Genomic DNA, 22,998 nt, shown 5'->3' with positions numbered 1-22,998 from the left:
AACGTGTTGTCCTTTGAGGCAAAGCTTTTGATAGAGGATCACATAAACTAGCTATAATTATGTTCATCTGTATTTGAAATTGGGTTTTCTGTTGGTCATGCAACCCTTTAACAAGTCATCATTTTGTGTTGAAAGCTGTCTTTTATTGGTCTCCACCGCCGTCGATGTAATGAGAGGCATTCGCCGTTAGCGTCGCTGCTTCCAGTCTCGCGAGATTATCTGACGGGACGAGACGAAGCCGAGAAGGTCAGGAAATTAAACATGGCTGCACCCAGTATGCTGCGGTCCGTGTGGACCTCACTCGCGGGCTTGAAGTCAGGTGCTGCGGGCGCCAACGTGAAGCTTCAACAGCGGATAAGTGTTCCCCAGCTACCGGCCTTCACCGTTCAGAGCCGGGGGATCCGCCAAGGTGAGGCTAATCTGCAAACGTTAAGATATCAGTGCTGGAGCTAACGTTAGCTTCAGCTAGCATGCTAACGTGAAGACACTGACAGTGATGCGAGGCAGTTCTGTCATCTCAGGAAAAAGGCTCCTTATCGTAAAGTAACAACAAAGAGGCTTTGAAAAGTGATTTCACTCATTTCAGATTAGCTTCACTCACCATCCACACACAAAAAAATAAATGTAAATATGTTACGTAGCTGGTAGATCACCTGCTAACGAAAATGTATTTATATTAGATTTAAAAAGTAACTATTTCTTGTTTTATTTCTACTATTCCAATGTCCTGTCTGTCTGTGACATTCAATAACTCAACAAATATGTAAAGGAGTAGTAACTAGAGATTCAAGCTAAATTATGTTTACAGGCTGTAATTGTAACCAATATTATCATTTGGAATAATATCTCAAATACATAACATCATACAATGTGTGTTTTCTACAGTGGTGGAGAAGAAGGAGGGTAAAACAACAACAGTAAGTAAAACCAGACTAATGTGAAAGATTTTGGCCCTTTGTCAGGTTTATTTGTGTTTTGACATTTGAAGACTTATTAAAATGTTTAAATGGTGGCATTTAATTAATTCTAAACTAGTAGTGAGCAGAAATATGGATGTAATGTGTTTATCAAATTCCTGATTGGATTGCTTTGGTTTCTATTGTTAGATCAGCCTGTTTACTAAAGAAAACCATTAAAAGCCAAATAGAGAAAACTGCTGATTTTCTTTGTATGGATAAAGTTATAATATGCAACATAAATAGCTGTTTAGTATGCCCCCCCCCCCCCCCCCCCAAATAATAATAATTACACATACCGTGTTTAAAAAGGGCAACAGACAATGCATCATACTATACCTTTTATATGGAAAAACAACACTGTGGCCATGCAATTCAACAGTGTCTATCATGAACAGAAAATTCATCAGTTATCTTTTCTAAAAAAACAAATTTATGTATGCAGGGCATTTCAGGTTGCAATCATTCTAAGTTCATATTATACACATCGTTGACATTTCCAAGGCAGAACAGCACCGAAGCATAAGTTTCACTCTGCTCTGTCAAATGCAACAAAGACGTCTCCTTTGGCCTGCACTGGCACGCCTCATGCAAATGTCAATATTCCGACAACCTGACAAGGAACCTACCATAACGTATTATTACACTGTACGCTAACAGATTGAAGGACAGATAGTGAACGTTCTAGCAGAGCAGCAGCCTCCAAACCCCACAGCCAAGTGTCCTATCTACAGATGGAACCTACAGCACAAATACAGCTACACAGTAAGTTCTACACAAGTCAAATGAATTGTCTGAGACAATAAGTATATCGACTGTTTACTATGTTTGGTTTTCTTTTTCATTTTTCGTCTCTCGCACACTCCAGGACGTCCTTTTGCTCAGTCAGTTCATCAGGTCGGATGGAGGGATGTTGCCACGGAGAATCACCGGTCTCTGTCAAGAGGAACATCGCAAGATTGCCGTCTGTGTTCAGATGGCTCAAAGAGCAGGTCAGTGTGACCCCCAGCCCCCTTTTTATATAGATAAGTCTTCATCTACTCCAAACTGAAACTTGCATTCATAATGTGTTTGACACTGAACATAATGAAGTACACGCATTTGACTTTTTCTCTGTGTTGAAGGTCTGCTCCCTGACCACAAACCCAAACTTCCAGAGGGCCATGTCCCAAAGAGGCCCAAACCACAACTTAACAGGTAATGTATACACGTGTGCCCACTTATATGCCTGTTTCTCACCATGATTGATTGCCAGCACCATCTCCTTGCAACTGAAACCATCAACAATTTTCTGTTGTACAGATACCTGACTCGCTGGTCCATTGACTCGGTGAAACCCATATATAGAACTGGACTAAAGTGGTGCAAGAAGCGCATGGATGTTGGCCACCCAATACTCAAGGACAATGTGCGTTACGGTTTCAAGCCCCTTTATCTAAAACACTGAAGGAAAGAACGCCTGACGAGTCTGTGCAGCAACTGGACAAGCATGGGTAGGCCCTTTTTATGCAAGGACGTGGATCGACTTTTGTCATACTGCCCTGGGAAACGGCCTAAAAGCTTCATCCATCTGTATTTATTCTAGCTTTTGTTTATTAAGCTGCGTCATCCTTTTAATGAAGTGTGCTCAGCCTCACCCAGAACCATCCATTCTATCTCTGCTGGTTTTCAGAAATCCCTTGAAGTGAACTCTCTGACAAGTTAATGTGAGCAACGACTGGGTCAGTGCCACAGTTTCAAAGTAGGTGGTATATCGACTGTGTATACTTAAGGCAGCACAGATGTGCAAATAAAATGTGTCTGTTTACTCTGCCTCTCGATATGTGTTTACTGTATAGGAATAGCTTTTGTACATGCAAACTGAATGGAACAAAAAGCTTGTAGACACAAACTGCATGAATGTACCTCCTTTTAGTTTATTTGTTTAAAGACAAGGCCAACAAAAACGTCTTGGAAAGTCTACATAGAATACATTTTGAAGGTAGACGTGAAAAACAGAGACACATGAAGAGTTTTTTTAAATGAGTGGAGGATGTCTCTTTTTATAGCATGAAAGGAAGGTCCATGTTCTTGGTGCCGTCGCCGAAATAAATGTATCCGTGCTGCGGCGTCATCGGTAAATGGTAGAAGCTCAGCCCGAGCCACCACAGGCTGCGAAGCACACACACTTTGCTGGCACATTCGAACTGAAGGCTCCACGATCCTGCACACGCAAACAAAGAAGGCTTGCTGTCAATGATCAATGTTAAATGCAGGAGGCTGTCAAATCATGTCGAGGGGAACTTAAATAGAGGCTACAGTAATCTTTGGAAAGCAGTCCAAGAAGATTACATGCGAGAGGCAGCCAAGGGATAATAATCCAATAAATCAGCCTGTTGTGCTTTTGATATCTACAGTCTAACCTGTTTCTCACTGTGTTTGGGTTAGTTTGGGTGTGACCATGAACCCATGGCCTAGGGAATTAAAAACAAGAGCTGGATCTATTTAATAATATAAAACATGAAAGCCCTTTGATGTTTTTTACACAAAAGGGAGACGATTCCATTACTGGACGTTTTGTGTGTGTGTGTGTTTGAACCTATCCGGCACAGTATGATTCATCTAAAAGTAAAAACATGTTTCAGGTTATGACTCTACTGTTGCAGGATAAACCTGGAGTCATAATTTAGGAGCTGGGAACAGTTTGCAGGGTTCTTGGGTAAAATAGGGGGAGCCTAAGTTATGATCTCAGAAAGGGAGCACCTGTCTTTTGAGATTTTTTATTTTTTTCCCCCCTCCAGAGTCCTTTTTCAGCGACTGCATGCGATCTGCCGCTCAGACGGCTACAGCGAGTGTGGCAGTCAGACAGCTGTGTAATGTCTGCTGCAGCGATGACACTGCTGACATCCACATCAAGTCAAAGAACACAGAAAAACATACACATGTGGAAGCCCTCTTCATAAATCAGACAGCTGTTGCATATTTGGTCATGGGCGCTAAACTTTTTTCTTTTGCTTTTTTTATCCAGCGAAGCCGCTGACCTCATAACTCACTACACACAACTACATTCACATCCTTTTTACAGTAATCATGTTTTCTTATTGTTGTTTGCCTCCTGGGTTTGATTTTTCCAACACGTGTAGTGCTGTTCAACAGCTGAAATGTCTGTTTACCACAAGTATGTGAATGCACAAACCAGAAAACTAATTGTGTGCTTTCAACTACACAAAATAATGAAAAGCACTTGTCCCCTACATAATATTTAGCAAATGGAGATATTATTGAATTGATTTAGTTTGATTGCTTTCATATGTGTGTATTCCTAGTAATCATTTAACACCAGTTTGTTTTCAGATGCTCCTCTTCCCATGTATTATTCTGATCTGTTTTTGTTATGACGGTATAATTATCTGTAATTTTACTATGAAGAACTTGAGGCCACATTCTCAGATATCTTATCCAACAGTCATCTGGTTATCAGACCACTGTATGCAAAAGCGCTACCAACACCTCCCCCAGAAAACCCACCACATCGTGGCAGGTAGGTGGACCACCATAAGTTTTATGTTGTATTTATTGAGTTTGTTTAACAATGCATAACCAACCATTTTACTGTGGAAATGACTGCGTTGCTTTTGCTTGGAAGAAACCCCTCTTGACTTTCAGTCGGTTGAATCACCATAACGATCTGTGCTGAGATCACACCTCATTTAGTTGTTGTGTAGCGTGGCAGCGAGATGAGGTAATGAGAAGAAAACGTAGGACTTCTCACGGGAATGATGGGAAGGCCTCAGTAACGGTGCTGAAAATAGCTGTGTATCAATGGGTCCAGATCATGGGATTATCTTTTTATACACTGGCTTTATAGACCTGTAGTTTTCTTAAATCGCAGTGATACTTAGGGTGTGTCCATGTACTAAAATGCTTGTAAACAAATTTCATAAGATTTGATATCTATGTGTGATGACACAACGGATGGCATGTTATAGTGTGGAATGGACTGAACTGTGTGATCCCACCTTTAGGGATGTCATCACTCAGTACGTCGAGGAAGTCGATGGCTGGGTTCAAATCACCCTTTTCCAGGATGGATTTCTTCTTCAGATTCTTTGCTTTGCTGAAGTGAAAGAAGTTGTCGAGTTTCCCCGCTTCTGAGTGAGACAGACCTGAGTAACAAGGCACAAAACTGCGTCACCACAACTAGGATGTCTGCTTGTATGTATGACATTTTTTTTTGAAAATATTTATCTTGTGCGTCCAATCCAGTTAAACTAAAAGCCACATCTCTAACAATCTTTAAAACATCTCCAGGTTATTCACACGCAGCTGCAAATATTAGCGCTCCACAATGACGCACAGGCACCCACCCACCATGGGGCCAGACGCTAACTGATATAAGTGATAAATATTTACCACCGAAGCTGCGGTTGATCTGGACATGGCCATGGGGACTTTTGGTGAAGGCGCCGCGTGGTACCACAGACGCTTCCTCATCGATCTGATGGACGGTCACTGCCAGCCTGCTCTCCTCACTGACTTTGACCTGAAACAGAGAACCAAGCACTTCATGACTGTGCAGAAAACATTGATGTAAACCAGAAAAAAAATATTATCTTCCACACAAATTCTTTTGTGTGTTCATATTTAATTTTGGACTCACATCACTCCTTATTTTGCCTATATAGAATAATGCTGTGCTAACACGTGCTTCTTGTTCTTTGTATAACAGTAGATGGATTACCATAAATAAACTCCATACAGGATCATTTAAATCTTGCTCTGCTGCAGTATATACTGAACACTGACAGAGTATTGATCATGCTTACCACCTCCTCCCCCTCCCCCTCCTCTTCAGCGACACCCTTCTGTCCTTCCTTGTGGATCTCACGGTGCTCGTACACATGTGAGGGATCTCCCACGAAGCGGCTCTTGGCAGCTTTGGACACTTCCTCGGTCATGGAGTCTGTGGCGGGAGGGAGCAGGAACCAGTCCATGCAGTTGAAGCTGGATATGAGGACACACACAGATACAGGTAACGTATAAAGTAACGTCAAAGACGCAGAGTAACGGTGGAGGTTACCTGTAGAGATTCTTTTTGTCCTGCATCTCGTCTTCTCCTCTCCCCTGAGCGATAAAATAATCCTTCTTCAAACCCAGTATTTTGCCCCAAAACAACACTCGGCGGAACTTGTAGTTTTTCTTCAGGATCACCAGGGACGTGTGCAGAGCGGCTCTTTGCTCGACGCTCAGAGTACAGCCGTTACCGGCAACGAGCTCCAGGGAGTAGTACAGCGAGTTCGAGTCCATTGTGTTGTTAATAAATAATACTTTACTATACTATTTACTACTTTCTAGCGGTGGTATCAGTTACCGAGCTGTGTTCTAGTCTACCTGCTAGCTAGCTAGCTAAGACGACAGCTAACCAAACGCCTCCAGCTCCGAATGCTAGTTTGGTTGCTAATAACAACCGGTCTGTCTTGTCGCGCTGGTTGTCATAGCAACGCGTTGTTCTTTCTTTCTTTTTTTTCTCCCTTTCCTTTTGCAAATACCCATCTTTAAACAAAAAAAAGTGAGTCAACATAACGGTTAAACAAGAAAAGAAAAGAAAAATGGTTGACCTGTAATTTGGGGTGTGTTCGCTTGTAGCAGAGTTTATACAAACAGACCACGCGCGAGTCTGGTCCGGTCTGACGTCATTGGCCCATCTACTCAAGAGAGCAAGATGAAGCAGTCCTCAGGGAAAAGGAGGTGGGTAGTTACAAACACATACACACATGGTAGTTACAAACACATACACACATGAGTCATTTTAGGCAGAACAGTCAGTAAAGTAAAACATGTTTCTCACTATTATGATAACTAAAATCTCAGTGTCCCAGAGCTAAAAAATCACTGATAAATGCATCTATAAACTCATCCATTAGGAGCTATTATATAGGAGATTTATTCCTCACCTACTCAATAAAATGTAATTTACTCAATAAAGTTTAATTAACAGTTATTTATTAAATAAATATTTATATTTCCTTATTTCTTCTCGGGTAACTCAATGTTGTGTCCCTTGGGACACGTTAATGGGATGCAGCCACAATTCATGTCCTACAAATCTCTGCCATGAAAAACACATATTAAACACATGATTCACACTCAATAAACAATGCAGTATAGTATGTCACATGTCTCTTTCCCCAATTCTTATTTTTATTACTTATGACTTTGCTCTGAAAGTCATATTTTAGGCTCTTGCGTTGATTGCGGGCTTTGTTTGCGGAGTCAGAGTCTTGCAGCGTTGACTAGAAATGTCTGGAAGACAGAATCTTTTTTTTTTTTTGCACAGCTGGCAGGATGTGTGCTTACATCCCTCTAATGTGTTGCACATGAGATTCGGATTAAAATAGTGTTCGGAACTCATCACAGGGTGTTTCTTAAGTACACACAATCATTGTGAGCTTTTGTCTGCATATATGGGAATAGAAACGGCATGAGAGCATGTTGATGTTCACCTGAGGGAGCAGATACCTGTTGCAGTTAGAGATGAGATATTGTAGATCCTTGATTATGCCTTTCAGACGGAGTCAGTCTTGCAGTATTTGACCAAAGAGTTTTATATATATTATTATATATATATATATATATATATATATATATATATACACACATACACATGGAGACCGAGCAGTTCTGTAATCCCTGGTTTCCTCTGAGCAGCATATGGAGCAAATCCTGTTTAAAAGACACTAAATGAACATGGGTTGTTTGGTTTATCCTGGCCCGGATCCAGCAGCCTCAGCCAGGATCCGCAGTGTGAATCTGGCTTAAGTTACTGTGCACTTAGAAAAACATGATTGGCTACTGTCCAACAAATGGTTTCGGACAGTCTGCCAGGTTTGTTCTTCTCTTGTTGGTGATCCTATTTTGATCCCTCACCTTGCTTTACAATCTCGGCTTCTACTCTATTCGTTTGTTTCTGTGTTTCTAACTTCATTTAGATGCAGTGTTAGCATGCTGGATGAGTTTTAGTGATCATAGCTTCTTTCTTACCCTCATGTCCTGCAATGTCCTGCATGTTCTGCAATGAAATTTGTAATTACCTCTCTTTAAAGTAGTTTTTATTGTTCGTTATTCAGATGGTCTTCGCGTGCACAGGTGATTCACAGGAATCCGGTGCTACTATTTGTAATTTTATCCCACAGATATCAGTCACTCACCTGTATCCGATCTATTTGCAAGTCCAACATACACATGCTGCTGCATAACCAGCCGATTCAATGTGAAGCGTGCATTGTTTGTTGTGAATCCCATGGGCGTGTGAAAGCAGCATAGGAATGGCAGTCTCGGCCGCTCACACTAAAAGCTACTGTCTAAAGAGTGCATTGCATGCATATTACAAACACAATAAAATACCAACCGTAATTAGTGATTAAAAATGAGATTTTCTGAAAATCATGATTGGTACTTCAAGAAACCCATTTTAGGTAGTTTCCCTCAAGAACACAAGCAGGGTTTTTTTTAAATAATGTCCATTCATTCCCAATGCTGGCCTATTCCCATGCCACACTGCATTTCCAGGGCTCCGTGTGTTGGCTGTAATTGTCCAAACAAAAGGACCTCGGTCTGGAGTCACATGCTTCATCAGCAGCGGTGATTTCAGCTGTCTGGCCTGCTGCCCTTCTGGCTAATGTAGTCCACCAACAGAAAAAAAAAAAAGAAAAGGGAGGGAGAGTGGGGTGACTTCTTACAGAGCACCCCACACAAGACGAGAACACACACAAGGACAGCCCCCTCACCGACCCATCCACTCGCTCACACAGACAAACACACTTTGAGCTTGTGGCTCAGGATGTCACCTCATTAGAGTTGGCAGTCTGGGTGGAAGTTTTTGGAGCTGGAAGCCACAGAGTGACGGCCACAGACACGCCACTCCCGTTCTGTTCCCCAATTGGCCGGGAAGGAAGTAATACTTGGAGTGCAGCGGCCTGTTTCTCCCCTGGTCCCGCTGCTCTGGGAACCTCACCTCCCAAGCGACCGGCGTTGCCACGGCACTAATCCTGACGGACAAAAGATGGGAGTGCCACAGAGCACGATGCTGCCAGACGCTCCCATTGGCTGGCACCGTCCCACGCGATGCCGTGATTGGCCGGCGCTATGTTTATATACAAATTGGGGCAGTCAGAGGTCACATCCATCGATCTTGGTGGTGACATGAAGGAAACCTGACCCCAAAACCTCAGAACTCTAAATGGGTTTAATTCCTATTTGATACCCACACATGCATGCACACACACACACACACACACACACACACACACACACACACACACACAAACACAGGAGCTCTTTCTTAAGTTCAGTGGCCTGGGAGTGCAGAATTAAGTGAATAGTGAGAGGGAGTGAAGTGACTAAATAATAGTGTCTGTGGTTCACAAAAGCACAGACGGAAACAATACCAAGAATGCAGCGAGGCCACCGAGTTCAGTGGGTTGCACACCTACATACAAACACAGGTTTTGGATTAACACGGGATAAATATTTTGATCCAGAGAAGGGCGCGTTGTGTAAACTGGTAATACCTCGCAGGCTAAATTACTGGTGCTCAAGACCAATAATTATTATCATCAGCCGCTTTAATCTGTTCTCAAAGCATATTATACACTTAATTCTCTCCTCACTTGTTTATTTTTTTTAAATCAAGTTTCCACACTTTCCAGTTCTAATAGTACTTTATAGAGATCAATTGTCGTAGATATGTCTGTGTTGGCAGAAGCTATCCAAAGCTTACATCGTGTCTATTTAATCGGTACAAAAATCTGCTTGCTGTTGCCGTGTGGCAAGGCACCTCATGGCCCGCAGCAAAGCAAATAGCAATATTCCTTTAAAACACATTTCACAGGCCTCTAATTTCCAAATATTCTGGTCTGTATATGTTCTAATAATTTCCGAGGAATTTCCTCCGAAGCATTATGTCATTGGATGATAATTAGAGACTAACTGGAGTTTTGCCGTGTTCAGTTTTTTTCTCATGAGCTGATTCAAATGAATTTCTAGTGTAAAAGTCACGTTTATGCAAATGCAGAACTGTAACATTTGTGTGCTGGCAAGTTCAACATAGTTTCCCATCTTAATTAATAAGTATATTTACTTGGGTTTAAATTGGCTGTTTTCGTTTTGAAGACATTCCTCCTCGCCCTCCCTATAATTTGAACCAACTTACAGAGTTGTTTTCCAGGAAAAATCTTGGAAAGTATGAAAAGTGTCTGGGTCATCCCAAATTAGTCCCGAGACTCCTGTTTTTTAACTGAAAGTCTGAAGTTGTTTGAAGGATTTTGGGCATTTACAAAAAGAGCCCAACAATATGAGAAATGTATTTGGGTCACTGAAGGTCAGGATGACTCAGCCTCTGGTGCTTTAATGTTTGACCATTTCTTTTATCTAACTGGAGTGTCCCTTTAAGTTTCCGAGCAAGAGGAGTTAGTTAGTTAGTGTTCGAGTCTAGCATTATGTCTGTGGGAACATCTGGCCGAGCTGTTACAACATGAGATTTATATAAAAAAAAAAAAAACGTCAGACCAGGTGAATTTGTGGTGTGTTTAACATCGGAGTCACAGCTTCCCAGGCTCCTTCACGTCGCTCCTCTTCAACCGAGCCGGCAGGAGACAGTCTACTGTAACAGCAAGTGCATTAAACACACATTTCATGCACCCGACGCACGGACGATATGTCAGGTATCTCATATCAAACTCTCACATCTTTTCCCAGCTCATCCCAGGAGCGGAGCGGCGTAAGGATATCTGCAAGTTATTAGTGCCCCGCATCCTGACCCAGCTCTCTCATGTGACCTTGTTGAGGTATGTCTGTTCAGATCTGCCTCCAAGTCTCATTGCATGGGGGTCATGTGGTGCATATATGTGTGTGTGAGAGTGTGATTATTACATTTTCATCCAAAACCAGGCTATATTCTGGGTTTTCTTATTACTTTCAGCATGCTGGAGAATGTTTAGCACTGAGAGCATGTGTTTTTATTGCTTAATCACGCTCGCACACAAACGCACACAATGAAATACTTGAGTAAGTTAAGAGATTGTTTTGTAATACTTAATCTTTGGCCGACATTAGGCGTAGCGAGCAGTCAATAACCTTTGTGCGCTCGGATCTTACGAAATTGATATCACTATGAAAGAAAAGTTAAAAATAAGTGTTTTTCCATGTCTCTTGGTGTGTGTGTGCGACTAGTAGCGAACTATGTCGTTCTGAGGAGCTGCTAAAGTGTCCTGAATGTCTTCAGTAAACAGTGACTTAAGTATGTTGATGTAAGTGTCTAAGTGTGCATACTTACAGCATAAGGCAAATTATCATACCTCAGAAAAAAAGTGTCATTCAGATACTTGAGCCAAGATTTGCTGTTAATTTATCGTACATTTCAAGAAGCGCTGCCAGACTCCATCAGGGTCCATCAGGGTCCACTGATCCTCGTCCGCTAGTCCAAACCCTCCTTTTCACCCCAGCTAATAACCTATAAAGGTTGATAGCTTAGCACTTCATTACCCATATTTAACAACTGTGCTAATCGCCGTAGAATGCTAACAGAATGACAACAGAGGTCTTTCTGAGCTGAGGCAGGTACCGTGGTGAGAAAGGGGAAAAGGCCAGAGGAGACAGGGAAGCGAAAAGGAAAAGAACACAATAGTGAAAGATCAGGTGAGGAGGCGGAGCTACTGGAATTGTCGCCCAGTAAACTGGCTCATACCAATGTCAGAGTAACTTAGAAATCCTCAATGTGCAACACTGTGCATTTCTCCTTTTTCCACTGCTGCATGGATATTTCAGGGAGTTTCACTGCCCCCACTCTAGCTCAACAGTGCCCCCTAAAGGCAAGACGCATAACCATAAATGTGTCCCTGCTTTTATTTCAAAACTGCATGAAAAGTTAAATATTACTGACATTTAAAATCACCACATACAAAGTTAATCAACAATCGGAAGACATTGTCAATCACTGGAGCTACAAGATTGTCTTTAGGATTTGGTTAAAATGCGCATTTAAAAAAGCTGCAAAAACACAAGTTCAAAGTACAGTAAATACAAATAAACGTTGACCTATATGAACCGTACCTTCATTAATGGAACAGTATGATTGACTTGTATTTAACAATATTACAAAATAATAGCTATAACCATTTTCTTATGCAGATTGTAAACAAAAAGTTTTGGTTGCAAAACTCCTGCAAATACTGATACAAATACCCAGCTTGACTACGAATCGTAACAGTCGACACAATACAGGCCTCTTGCAGAAAGTGCATTATGAACATTAGGCAATGCGTTATTCCTTTTGGCAGATGTTGTCCTCTGGCATCAGAACGCGTTCTGTGAAGAAATCTCAACTGAACAAATCTGGATAACAAGTAACAAACATTAGGCTCTTCACGTCCATCTCTTTGGCATCAGTGTTGCTGGCTTGATTGTCTGGTTCTGGTCTTACTTGCATTGTTGGCTTCAGCACATAAATGGATTCAACGTCATGGCTTGTTTCAAACGGCAAAATATTCCTTGAATGAAAGAACATTTTGAAATTCTTATCTTAATTTTCTCTTACGTTTTTTTCCCCCCCAAGACGTGGGTTTGTACGAGTGTGCCACATCAGAATCAGTAAACTTTCCTAACTTCTGAATTGACAATCAGCATAGTTAACGTCCCAATAAGACCATCCAAGGCGACGAGTACTGCCCCAAATGTGCTGTAGAGAACGTCTTAACAATAGCAAAATTACCTGATTAAGCCAAGGAATGGGGGGAAATAACGAGTGCTGTTAATGCTGAGTCACCCTTAGGGTCATGGGGGGGGGGGGGGGGGGTGTCATATGAATATTGTAGTTTTATACAATAGCATGAATAGTCAATTTAAATTAATAGTGATATTAGGCCATATCAATACATTTAGAATCATATTAGCCTATAATTTGAATTGCAGTGTCAAATCATTTTAACCTAATTATGACGTGAAATTTATATTGAGTTTTCAAGAACAAAGTTATGAAATATACAATCTGTTAATGACTCTTATACAAGTCTGGATCACTCGTAAATTTTGTTCGTACCCAAGGAATAATTTAACACGAGAAAAATTGGCGGCAAGTTCTCCTAAATCACTCGTACAAGCCACTTGAGAACAACTCTGTCCGTACGAGTGGTTCTTAACGCTCGTTAGTGAATGAAGCAGATTTACGGTCCGGAGTCGCGAGCGTCCCGGCTCCAAAGCGTTCCGACTCTTGAAATACGCAGATTCAGTCATTTGACATGCTGCTGTCTGTCAACATGCCGGAGCTGTGGTCCGGGCTGCCCTCCGTCGAGCCGTACGACTGCTGGACCTTCGACCCCTGTTGTGCGCTGGTGGCTGATTTGGGATTAAGCACTCTGGGAAGGTAGACCTGTGAATTATAGGAAACATGAGATGAGTTCTGGAATCAAACAAAAAGGGCTCTTAAAGAGGTTTCTCAATATTCCATTTGCATATTCTTTAATCCACCCTGATCCACCCCATGTCTATAATGCAATACCCCATGTTGTTGCCAAAATATGGTTTTGATGCAGAAGAATGTTGGAGGGAAGGGAAAGTCCTGAAGATTTATGAGGTTAACCAGGACATGCTTTGAGAACAACTGGTAAAGAGCAAAGTTCACAGAACAGCTTGAACAATCAGGTCTTTAGCATATTGATGAAACATTGACCACAAAAGCTCCGGTATTTTACTTTGTTAATAAATAACAAACCAGAAGAGTGACAAATAGGGTTATAGAATTTACAGCAAAGGTGAGTTAACTTGTGATCGGGCCTGGCCTAAATATACATCTGCTCTTTTATTCCCCCGCTGTGGACTTTGTTATTGAGTGAGTGCAGTACCGTGGCGTTTCCTTCCACTTCCACCACTGTGTTCTCGTCCTCCTGATTCACCTGCAGAAGGACACAATCAACATGAATCAGCGTGAAGGACGGGGACGAGGCAGCGACGACGTACGCACACGGAACTGAGCGCTCACCTCGTAGTTGTGTGGACTGAGGTATTTGAAATGTCCGAAGCAGGTGTAGCTGACGCAGATGAAGACGGTGATGCACAGGACCACCAGGGTGAACAGAGATGTGGCGGTCCAGAAACCTGAAACGCCACACATGAACACACACACAAAGAAAATATAAAAAAGAGTGCCTAATACATTCAGTCTTAAAGCCTTAACCTAAAGCTTTTATTTTAAGTGTCCTCTAAACAGGTTTTTAACATCAGTATCAGGCCATTTTCACTGATTTTTATCTTTCTGCAGGTGTCTTTTGCTCGTTTCCAACCTGCTCTGAGGACGGAAAAGAAGTACAGCCATATCAGGCAGATGATGGGCGCCGCCAGCGCTTGATTGACAGCTCCCAGGTGGACCTGGCTGTCCAGGCGAGCAGGCAGGTAGGCAAAGTATATATTGTGTTTGTCCACCAGGTGCTTCAGCATCATGTAGAGGAGACCTGGTGGAGTCGGACACACACGTGACACAGCCATTATTAAACCAGGTGACTGGAAATGTGTTGTAAGGGACAAAGCAGAGAGAATGTCAGCTGACAACTACTCACCAAAAGGGACAATAATAGGACATATGATGCTGTAAGCCATAATGACAGTGAACACACACAGGGACCAGCCATACATGGCTCCATATTCAAACTCATAGGCCTGGTTCTGTAAAGGAAGTAAAAAAAAAAAAGGTAAATATTGACTTTAATATACAATCAAATACACCAACAACTTTCAGGTGTAGCGTTCCTTTAATGGACAATGCCTTTACCGACCTGCTTGACATATTTCCTTTCAGCAGCAGAGCGGGCGAATGTCATACGAATGGTGTAAAGCAGTAACCCTGGCAACCGCAGCAAGTCCATCCCAGAGCCCACCAGCGCCGCTGTGATCACATAGTTGACAAAAAAGGCCCCTTGGTCAGGTAAGAACACACACCTGGTGCAATGGAAAAACAAAGAGATCAAAGAGAAGATGAGGAATACAGAATATTGGGTCACACATGGTAACTCAAATCAGACAGTTGAACCTGTATGATGCGACTTGAGATCGAACAGATTTTACTCATTATTATCAATGTGAGAACAACAGCGTTAAAATCCATCAATCAAATGAATAATTTTGTATTTTTGTTTAATTAAAAATGAAAAGGATTACTTACTCAAACCTCAGTTTCCCAGCTGCAAGAAACTCTGTATCAAACAGCCAGCGGAAAAACACTGCAAGACTTTAAAAAAAACATAGGAAAATGTTCATCAAGGTCCCTGAATTAATTTCATGACATACATATCATTTACATAGATAGTGAAGTATGTCAGTTCTTACAGTTCATGTGTCACTATATATGAAATACACTGATTGCTACAGTAAACTACAAATACATTCAAGAAACAATCCTTCTAAAAAAAATGGCAAGCTGTTACTTTTTGAGACGGTGATGTAAATTACCTGGTGAGTCCTAGCGAGGGGAGAATTAGCACCATGAAGAGCAAGAAGAAGTAGAGTTTACGCATCATGCTCAGCTGCTCACTGGACCTGAGACACAGATGGCACCAGATCAAAACACTACGAACCGAAATCAATTACTGCGAGATCAGTGTGTGTGTGTGTGTGTGTGTGTGTGTGTGTGTGTGTGTGTGTGTGTGTGTGTGTGTGTGTGTGTGTGTGTGTGTGTGTGTGTGTGTGTGTGTGTGTGTGTGTGTGTGTGTGTGTGTGTGTGTGTGTGTGTGTGTGTGTGTGTGTGTGTGTGTAATACCGGCTCCAGTGTGCTTCTCCTATTGTAGAATAGTAAACTATGGTAGGCAGCAACGCAGAGAAGGACCACAGCAGGAGAGTGGGGAAGAACTGACTGATGATCGGACTCTGGGGTAAAAAAAAACAACAACAAAAACAAAAGGAAACTGTAGGTTTACACCTTCGGAAAGTAATAATTGTAAGGCGGTGTCTCACAGGGGTCTCACATTGAGATAATAGATGGGCATCGTCACGTTGAACTTGTCCATGGTGTTGATAATGATGGTGGGAGTCGTGAGGAAGGTGAGCAGGAAGAACAGGAAGAAGTTGAGCATCAAGTAGCGCATGTACCAGGGGAAACCTCGCAGTGACAGATTGTCCCTGTAGGAAAGAGGACGACGGGGAAACATGAACAGAAAAACAACAGAAAACATATTCCCGTAGCTTCTGGTTGGAGTCAATATTCACAATATTATGACGAATATTTTCACGCAACCAATATCAACATATTGCAAGAAAAATCTCATGTAATTGGAATCATTCTTTTGGCCATCCCAATGATAATATTGAATTATTGCTCAGCCCCATGAAGAGCCAAGACATATGATCTGCATGAGGCGTGCACTTTGTGGAGAGTTGGTGTTTCAGACCTTACCAATACACGTTTTTGGGATGGGGCGCCGAGTTGACGCTCCACTTGTCCACTTTCAGAGGCCCACTGTTGGACGAAGGTTGGCGCCTCCTCCCACAGCAGCAGTATGTGCCACCACACTCGAGCGCATTGAAGTCTTTCAGAATGCTGAAGTGAGTAAAAACGGGGGAAGCTGTTAGCGATACACATTAACCAGCCATCCGCGATGGCAGCCGCCCAAAAGGCCTGCTTCCAATAGAGAGTCACGCGGCGACAATATACCCGAGAGATCGCTGCCCCGATAAGGAAACGAGCACGGTGTGATTTAAGTCTTGAGAGGAGATTATCTGGAAACTGAAGAAGCAATGAGAGACTCTCATATCTGGAGGTTTAATCGAAAGCTTGAATTCAAGGAGAATCGAGTGAAGGTTACCGCATTTCAAGGAGCATTTTATCTGCCTGAATGTACATAAATAGGTGGTGACCAATAAGGGAACTCTGCACTGAGCTCCAGTCGGCGCCAAATCATAAAAGTATACACAAGCATACCTAATCAGAGGTCAGGATGTACATGCTCCAGGTCACAGGCAGAACAGTCAATCAGTAGCCTGAGAGCATGTCGTTACTCTACTTAACTGAGGTATGTGTGTGTGTATTTGTATGATTTAGATGCTGAGCACTGTGTCCCTGATGTAGGAACACGAGGAGTTACTAACAATCCGCAGCAGGAGGTCAGAAGGCAGTCGTGTAGTCGTACCATTCTGGGCTCCGTGGAAGGTCAAGACCTGACGCACTCAATTAGTCGGAGTCGTGACCGGCGGGCCTACGAGTCTAGCAGCTACTGTATTACTTGACCGACGACCTATTCCCCAGGCAGGCCAGCAGAAAGCAGAACAGCCGGCATAATGCTGCTGCTTCTATACTGTCGGACAGCTAATCACAGCAGGAAAACACTGGCACATGCTATAAGCCAGCTAATCATCTCTTGTTATGATGGTTTTGTAACTGTCACTGACGAACACACGTTGAAAAATGGAAATAAATGGCTGAACAAATGAAGCTGGATCAACTAAAACTACTAATGCTAGAACTACTTCCTGTTATTTCCTTCGCCTGTACAGCAAAAATACAAACGCAAGTAACGGCAGAGGTTGATACTCACAACTGGGCCATCGCCTCGTTCTGCAAGGTGACAAAAGCCATCCCTAGGGGGCGCTGCGGCACCAGTTCTGCCTGCTTCCTCACCTCTTCCAGCAGGTCTTTTTCTTTAGTACTGTAGTACCGTATGGCATCAACCTGAAGCGACACACACAGATTAGATAGCTCACACGCTTGCTTCACATACTGTAAATTAAAGCAATACTATGTATTTTATAACAAGATTTCGATTTTCTTTTCTTAATTGTAGCAGAAAAGATAAAAATTAGTATCCACTCCGTCTCACCCTCTCAGATTTGGCGCAGCAACAGAGTTCACCACACAAACGAGGGTTAATCAAGTCACTTTTCCCTGTTTTCTCCAGGACACGCTCGTAGTAGCGCAGGTTTTTTCCTGCTCGCACCCTAGGGTGAAGAAAACGAACAAACAGATGGTTGGTTTAACTGGGTAAATATCCCGCTACATCTAACCATTTAAATATTGAAGAGTAAGACCTTTGTGGAGCGTAAAACTAAAGTAATGAGTTATAAGATGCTCAAAAGCTCACGTGAGCGGCTGAGTTTATCACCTTGCATTGTACTTCTTACCTTTCCTTATCAAGATGCATGAGCTTGGCCACGTCGTAGCCCAAGGTCACAGCACACACTCGACAGGAAGGATACGCCTCTCTGTACAAAAACAGTGCTGACATTGAGGAATGGAGCAGGTGGCTACCATGTAGTGGTAAAATTGAACATCAAAAATTTGATTTAACAAAATACAGAATTTTTGCGATTCGGGGTTGCTCACGTGAAATGGGTCCTCACAGCTTCCTCTGTTGCTGTTTTAGGGACTGAACACACAAACAAAGTGTTTCTGGCCTACAGACGGACAGAGTGACAGATCAGTCAGGTGAGGGCCGCTCGGCATCGACTTAAAGCTGGAGTGCAGGACTTTGGTCCCCCCCCCCCCCCCTTTGGGCAGTGAGAGTAATGGGAGAGACCAACGGGGGCGGCAGCTAGGAGAATGGCGGAGGCTACGTTTCTGGAGGGAAGCTCCAGATAAAAACGGAATAAAAAAATACGAAATGGGAAAAACAGAGGGATTTTCCTGGCGGGCGATTGGGCTTAATCTGCATCATGTGAACTTCTTCACATGATGGTTCATTTATGTGTAAAAGTCCTGAAACTCCAGCTTCACATCGATTCACATTAATGTGCAATCCAATGTAATATGAATGGAAATTGAGTTGAAATATAAAAGCAGTTGAAATATATATATATTGTGGAAGATGTTAAAAACTACAAGACCAACTGCCTTGTAGTCTTGTAGTCAGAGACTCACCGTCTCTTGGCGCATGCCTTTTATTTGCGATGTGTGACGCCGCAGCAGAATAACCGTCAGGGTCAGGTACAGAACCGCAAACACCGTATGAAGCCATAACAGGTTGTTTCTAGGAGCAGAAACGACAGCAAGAAGCATTTTGTTATGACAAAACAGTATTCCAATGAACTTTCTGTTTATATATTCAAACTGTAAGTTACCCCTTTTGTAGATTCCCAACCGTTGTCCTTCCAAAACTCTGTGGATTATTACCTATAAGAGAGAAACGGCATTTGTTTAAAAGAAAAGTAGAAATACGAGGATATGAAAAGAGGAAAGCCTTGAAAATGTGTAAACTAACTGTCATTTTAACCAACAGACAGCGAATCGGGCCAAAAACGCACCCAGCAGGTCTCCAGTCATGTTGACGGGCAGTATGACTCCGAGGGAGCCGACCGTGATGATGATGAGCAGGGCGATCAGGTGACGCTGGAAGGACAGGTAGTGAACGGCATCCATGCCACATCTGGCTTTCATTTTTTCCTCACTGAAACGCACGCGCACGCTGTGATTAGACACGTTCCTTGTATACACGGCGTGATGATATAGTAACGACGCTCACCCCATTCTGATGATGTAAGGCAGCCATGAGCAGCATCCCTAAACAGACAAGAGATATTTTGACTACATTAACACACAATAAAGACATATAAAATATAATTAGATTGGCTCAAGACTCGTCTAATATCATACCAGTTCATACTCGAGGTCATCCACGCTGGACACTATGGATGACATGCGTCCGTAGCGACGGCGTGTTGACTCAGTGAACCTGATTACAAAAAAAAAAGTTTTAAAATGAATAGTGTTTCACGTTTTGAAATCTGTACATTTGAAGTGTGCGAGATCATGAGCTCACCCTTCGTTGTCTGCGACCAACGCCAGACGGCCATAGTCCCAGAATTTCCTCCTGATAATAGAGAAGACGATGAGCAGCACCTGTAGGTGGCATCAGACGTAGAACCAATCAGCTTTATGACACAGAGTAAAACACACTGATGCCTCAGGCATGTATCATTGGGTGCATTGATTAATGTGGCTTAATGGGAAAAAATCTCACTATTTAGAGAATAAAGCGTTTTGGCAGGGATTGTGTTTTGCCTAAAGGGACAAAAGGGAAAGATTTCCAGTCTTCTCTCACTGGACCACATCACAGTGAAAGTACGTACCAAAAAGACGGAGAAATCGAGCAGTAGCACTATCGGGATTCCTCCGAAGCCGACTCCTTTGAGTACGGTGCTCTGCGTGGCGCTGAAGCAGCTACTGTTGTCTGGAAAGCCGCTGGGCGTGGTACCATTTGAGGCCAGCAGGGGCCACTGCTGCTCCCAGAAGGAAGACATCAGTGGAGTGGAACCAGCAGTTTGTCTGCAGAGAGTGATAGTAGTACATATTAAAAAAACAATGTCTTAGAGCCAAAGCTGCTTCCACAGTGATAAGAAATATATTAGGGCTGCAGGTGCCAATTCTTTTCATTTTTTTTTTTTGTTAATTGTTGTTGACAAAATGTCTGAAAATACAGAGAAATGTAGGTTGCAGTTTTCCAAGAGCCCATCTGACGTCTTAACATTCCTTGTTTTGTCCAAGCAACAGTACAAAACCATGAACAAAATGATTTAATAAGAAAAGAACATCCTTTTAAGAAGCTGGAGAAAGCTAAAATTTGACAATTTTGCTCAACAAACGGCTAATCCATTATCAAAATTGTAGGCAATACATTTTAAGCATCAAAAAGAGCATATAATATTGAGAAGCTAGATCATTTTTAAAAACCATGTTCAGCATGTACAATGATTTCACTAGTTAACCTTCGACCTTGAGGTGTAGTGTGGGAATTGCAACCTGCAACACTTTAGACCTTAATTAATGATAAATGACTCAATTTTCATTAATTATTGATTAATTTATTGATGATGAAGCCTGTAAAAATGTCAGAAAATAGTGAAAAGTGCCCGTCGTATAGTTCACCAGAGCCCAGGTTCTTCAATCAATGAAGTTATTGACTCTACAGTGATATAAAACTGAGAAATGCTGCAAATTCTCTACATGTAAGAAGCTGCAATCAGCAAATATTAAAAAAAAAATGTAATCGGCTACTCGTTTCAACTCTACGCCCATCAGGGGTGAGCAATAATGTACAACAGGAGCACCAACATACGACCGTTATTTTTGTTAAAGATTAAATCAGACAATGATTTGACAATATGATGCATGAATCAGCGATGGCCGTACTTCTGACGAGCTATAGGAGGAACTGTGAGAATGACAGTGTATGAATCCACTCTTAAATAGGAAATGACATGTTATTTATATTTTTCATTATTATACAGCAGACTGGCCCCCTCTCTCTGGTGTTATTTTATCATATATGGTATTCCTTACGGTATTATTACACATGCATTACTGTGAGTAGTAATAACTACTTTACCAGTTACTGGGTAGTTTATTCTATTAAATGCATTTTAATTTTACAAACTTACCACTTGTTTTTCTCTGTTTAATCTGATTTCCACTAAACGTTGAGCAGTCAAAAGTACAATATTTACATCTGTGCATTACATCACTGCCTGGTTAGTTCAAGACCCCTCGGGTATTGTCTGAGCGACGTATGTATCATCCTAATTACTACTGTGGTTTTAACATTTTATTTTTCTCGTCATGCTGAGCCATGACATGGCCGGAAGCAGAAAACGACAACTATGTGCTTTCACTTGTGCGCGAGTCCGTGTCAAACCCGGCTCGTTACGTTGTTATAAGAAGCCGCTCGCGCCCCACCTCCCCTCGAAATAGACGCAGCACGCTGCTAAGGTCACGCGCGCGCAATTAGAAAGTTATAATGCCGCTTAAAAGAAGAAAAAACAACTAAACAGACACCTAATATCATCTAGGTGCTCTTTGGCTGAGTCATCTAATAATCTCTGTGAACACAGTGACACATCTGTTTGTCCGAACAGCTGTTTGCTTTTTGACAGCCACGACCACGAGCTGGTTTACCGGGTTTTGAAAGCAGCGGTTATACGTCACAGTGCAACGCAGCAGTTACACGAAAAGTATGCTAATGCTAAAAGAGGTGAGCAAAAGTTTCCAACAGGATATGTCAACATAACTTTTGTTTACTCTTCTGAAAATGGCACAAATCGCGTTTTCTCCATACCTACGTGCGCATGCGAAGTGTGGACTTTCCTACCTGTGTGTGTTTGTGTTTCTCTTTTATCCCGACGAGAAAGAAACTTCTTACTAGTGTAAATACTCCAAATAAAGTAAAGAGCTCAGCGTTCGCTGCTTCCTTCCCCCCTTTTCCGCGTCTGCGCAGTAGAAGTAGCAGCTCGTGCGCGAGGTTCATAATCCGTCCGCGAGCTCCTGCGGAGGAAACCTGCACAAGGACCTCCCTCTCCTGCATGCTTCTTCTTCAAGTTAGCACATGAGAGTTTCCACTGAGGGGAATAGAACAAACATGGAGTAAAACATGACAACTGTTTTATTTCATGAATGAAGTATTTAGACATTTTAAAAGTACAAAAACACAATAGCACACTATTACGATTCTTGGATTCATAACTTTACTTCTTAAAAGTACAAAAGCCAAATGCAGGCAACTTAAATTGATCTCAAGTAAAACTATTATTATGGTATACCTGACTAAGAAACAGTTTAACGACTTAATGTACTGTAAAGTAGTCGATATATAACAATGCAACCTACTTTATTATTAGCCTACTACTATTAAAATAATAAGTATTGTTATATTTGTTTATTATTATACATTTTCTTTATAAAGTACATTTAGAGATACTCAAAGGTACTTAGATTTCACTACAGATCTTGTTTATATTATTATGAAAATAAATAGTATAGAAACATATATTAAAGACACACAGACATTCTCAATAAATGTTTTATTCAAGCTACAAAACCAAGAAGTGTTTCTAGAGAGTTTTAACCCTCCAACAATGCATGCTGGGAAGTCTTTTAAGGCACTGAACGTGTATTTTTCGAACTTAATTGACTGAGTTGAGTGAACTCTCGGCATTAATTCAACTCATTATTTCCACGTTTATTCAGACCAACTCATCGGTTCTAAAGTGGTCTAACATGAAATGAAGATAAGTTGATCCCACTAAAATCCTGTATGAT

At 41.9% G+C, this 22,998-nt stretch overlaps 3 protein-coding genes across 3 annotated transcripts; 1 reads left to right on the top strand and 2 right to left on the bottom strand.

Annotated features, from left to right (window-relative positions):
* Positions 1 to 234: 234 nt before the first annotated feature.
* mrps18a (mitochondrial ribosomal protein S18A) lies at positions 235 to 2,763 on the top strand. The gene is made up of 6 exons (XM_084030011.1): positions 235 to 409; positions 886 to 917; positions 1,617 to 1,721; positions 1,825 to 1,948; positions 2,081 to 2,153; positions 2,259 to 2,763. The coding sequence occupies exons 1-6, from the start codon at positions 262 to 264 to the stop codon at positions 2,401 to 2,403; spliced, it is 627 nt and encodes a 208-aa protein (XP_083886137.1). The 5' UTR covers positions 235 to 261; the 3' UTR covers positions 2,404 to 2,763.
* Positions 2,764 to 2,896: 133 nt separating this feature from the next.
* rsph9 (radial spoke head component 9) lies at positions 2,897 to 6,368 on the bottom strand. Its single transcript, XM_084030008.1, has 5 exons — positions 6,016 to 6,368; positions 5,762 to 5,939; positions 5,349 to 5,478; positions 4,955 to 5,101; positions 2,897 to 3,159 (listed from the first exon to the last, which is right to left on the bottom strand). Exons 1-5 carry the CDS (start codon positions 6,240 to 6,242, stop codon positions 2,999 to 3,001), a joined length of 843 nt encoding a protein of 280 aa, XP_083886134.1. The 5' UTR covers positions 6,243 to 6,368; the 3' UTR covers positions 2,897 to 2,998.
* Positions 6,369 to 11,819: 5,451 nt separating this feature from the next.
* Positions 11,820 to 22,172, bottom strand: tmem63a (transmembrane protein 63A). The gene is made up of 23 exons (XM_084030006.1): positions 22,052 to 22,172; positions 20,037 to 20,232; positions 19,727 to 19,806; positions 19,561 to 19,639; positions 19,430 to 19,467; positions 19,212 to 19,354; positions 19,029 to 19,080; positions 18,829 to 18,937; positions 18,295 to 18,365; positions 18,093 to 18,173; positions 17,792 to 17,909; positions 17,510 to 17,643; positions 16,372 to 16,515; positions 15,944 to 16,097; positions 15,739 to 15,845; positions 15,432 to 15,518; positions 15,145 to 15,210; positions 14,759 to 14,921; positions 14,543 to 14,648; positions 14,270 to 14,437; positions 13,969 to 14,084; positions 13,832 to 13,882; positions 11,820 to 13,359 (listed from the first exon to the last, which is right to left on the bottom strand). The coding sequence occupies exons 2-23, from the start codon at positions 20,205 to 20,207 to the stop codon at positions 13,216 to 13,218; spliced, it is 2,382 nt and encodes a 793-aa protein (XP_083886132.1). The 5' UTR covers positions 20,208 to 20,232; positions 22,052 to 22,172; the 3' UTR covers positions 11,820 to 13,215.
* Positions 22,173 to 22,998: the final 826 nt, after the last annotated feature.

The sequence above is a fragment of the Eutrigla gurnardus genome, assembly GCF_963514095.1.
Source record: "Eutrigla gurnardus genome assembly, chromosome: 16".
NCBI lineage: Eukaryota > Metazoa > Chordata > Actinopteri > Perciformes > Triglidae > Eutrigla > Eutrigla gurnardus.
Note: the sequence above shows the minus strand (reverse complement) of the source record. Positions and strands in the feature narration are given on the sequence as shown.

Coding starts and splice junctions, on each gene's coding strand:
- mrps18a (XM_084030011.1), top strand. CDS start 262: ATGGCTGCACCCAGTATGCTGCGGTCCGTGTGGACCTCACTCGCGGGC. Junction 410..885: donor GAGCCGGGGGATCCGCCAAG/GTGAGGCTAATC, acceptor TGTTTTCTACAG/TGGTGGAGAAGAAGGAGGGT. Junction 2,154..2,258: donor CCCAAACCACAACTTAACAG/GTAATGTATACA, acceptor TCTGTTGTACAG/ATACCTGACTCGCTGGTCCA.
- rsph9 (XM_084030008.1), bottom strand. CDS start 6,242: ATGGACTCGAACTCGCTGTACTACTCCCTGGAGCTCGTTGCCGGTAAC. Junction 5,102..5,348: donor GATCAACCGCAGCTTCGGTG/GTAAATATTTAT, acceptor CTTGTTACTCAG/GTCTGTCTCACTCAGAAGCG. Junction 3,160..4,954: donor GAGTGATGACATCCCTAAAG/GTGGGATCACAC, acceptor TTGCGTGTGCAG/GATCGTGGAGCCTTCAGTTC.
- tmem63a (XM_084030006.1), bottom strand. CDS start 20,207: ATGTCTTCCTTCTGGGAGCAGCAGTGGCCCCTGCTGGCCTCAAATGGT. Junction 19,468..19,560: donor ATGACCTCGAGTATGAACTG/GTATGATATTAG, acceptor TTGTCTGTTTAG/GGATGCTGCTCATGGCTGCC. Junction 13,883..13,968: donor TCAGTCCACACAACTACGAG/GTGAGCGCTCAG, acceptor GTCCTTCTGCAG/GTGAATCAGGAGGACGAGAA.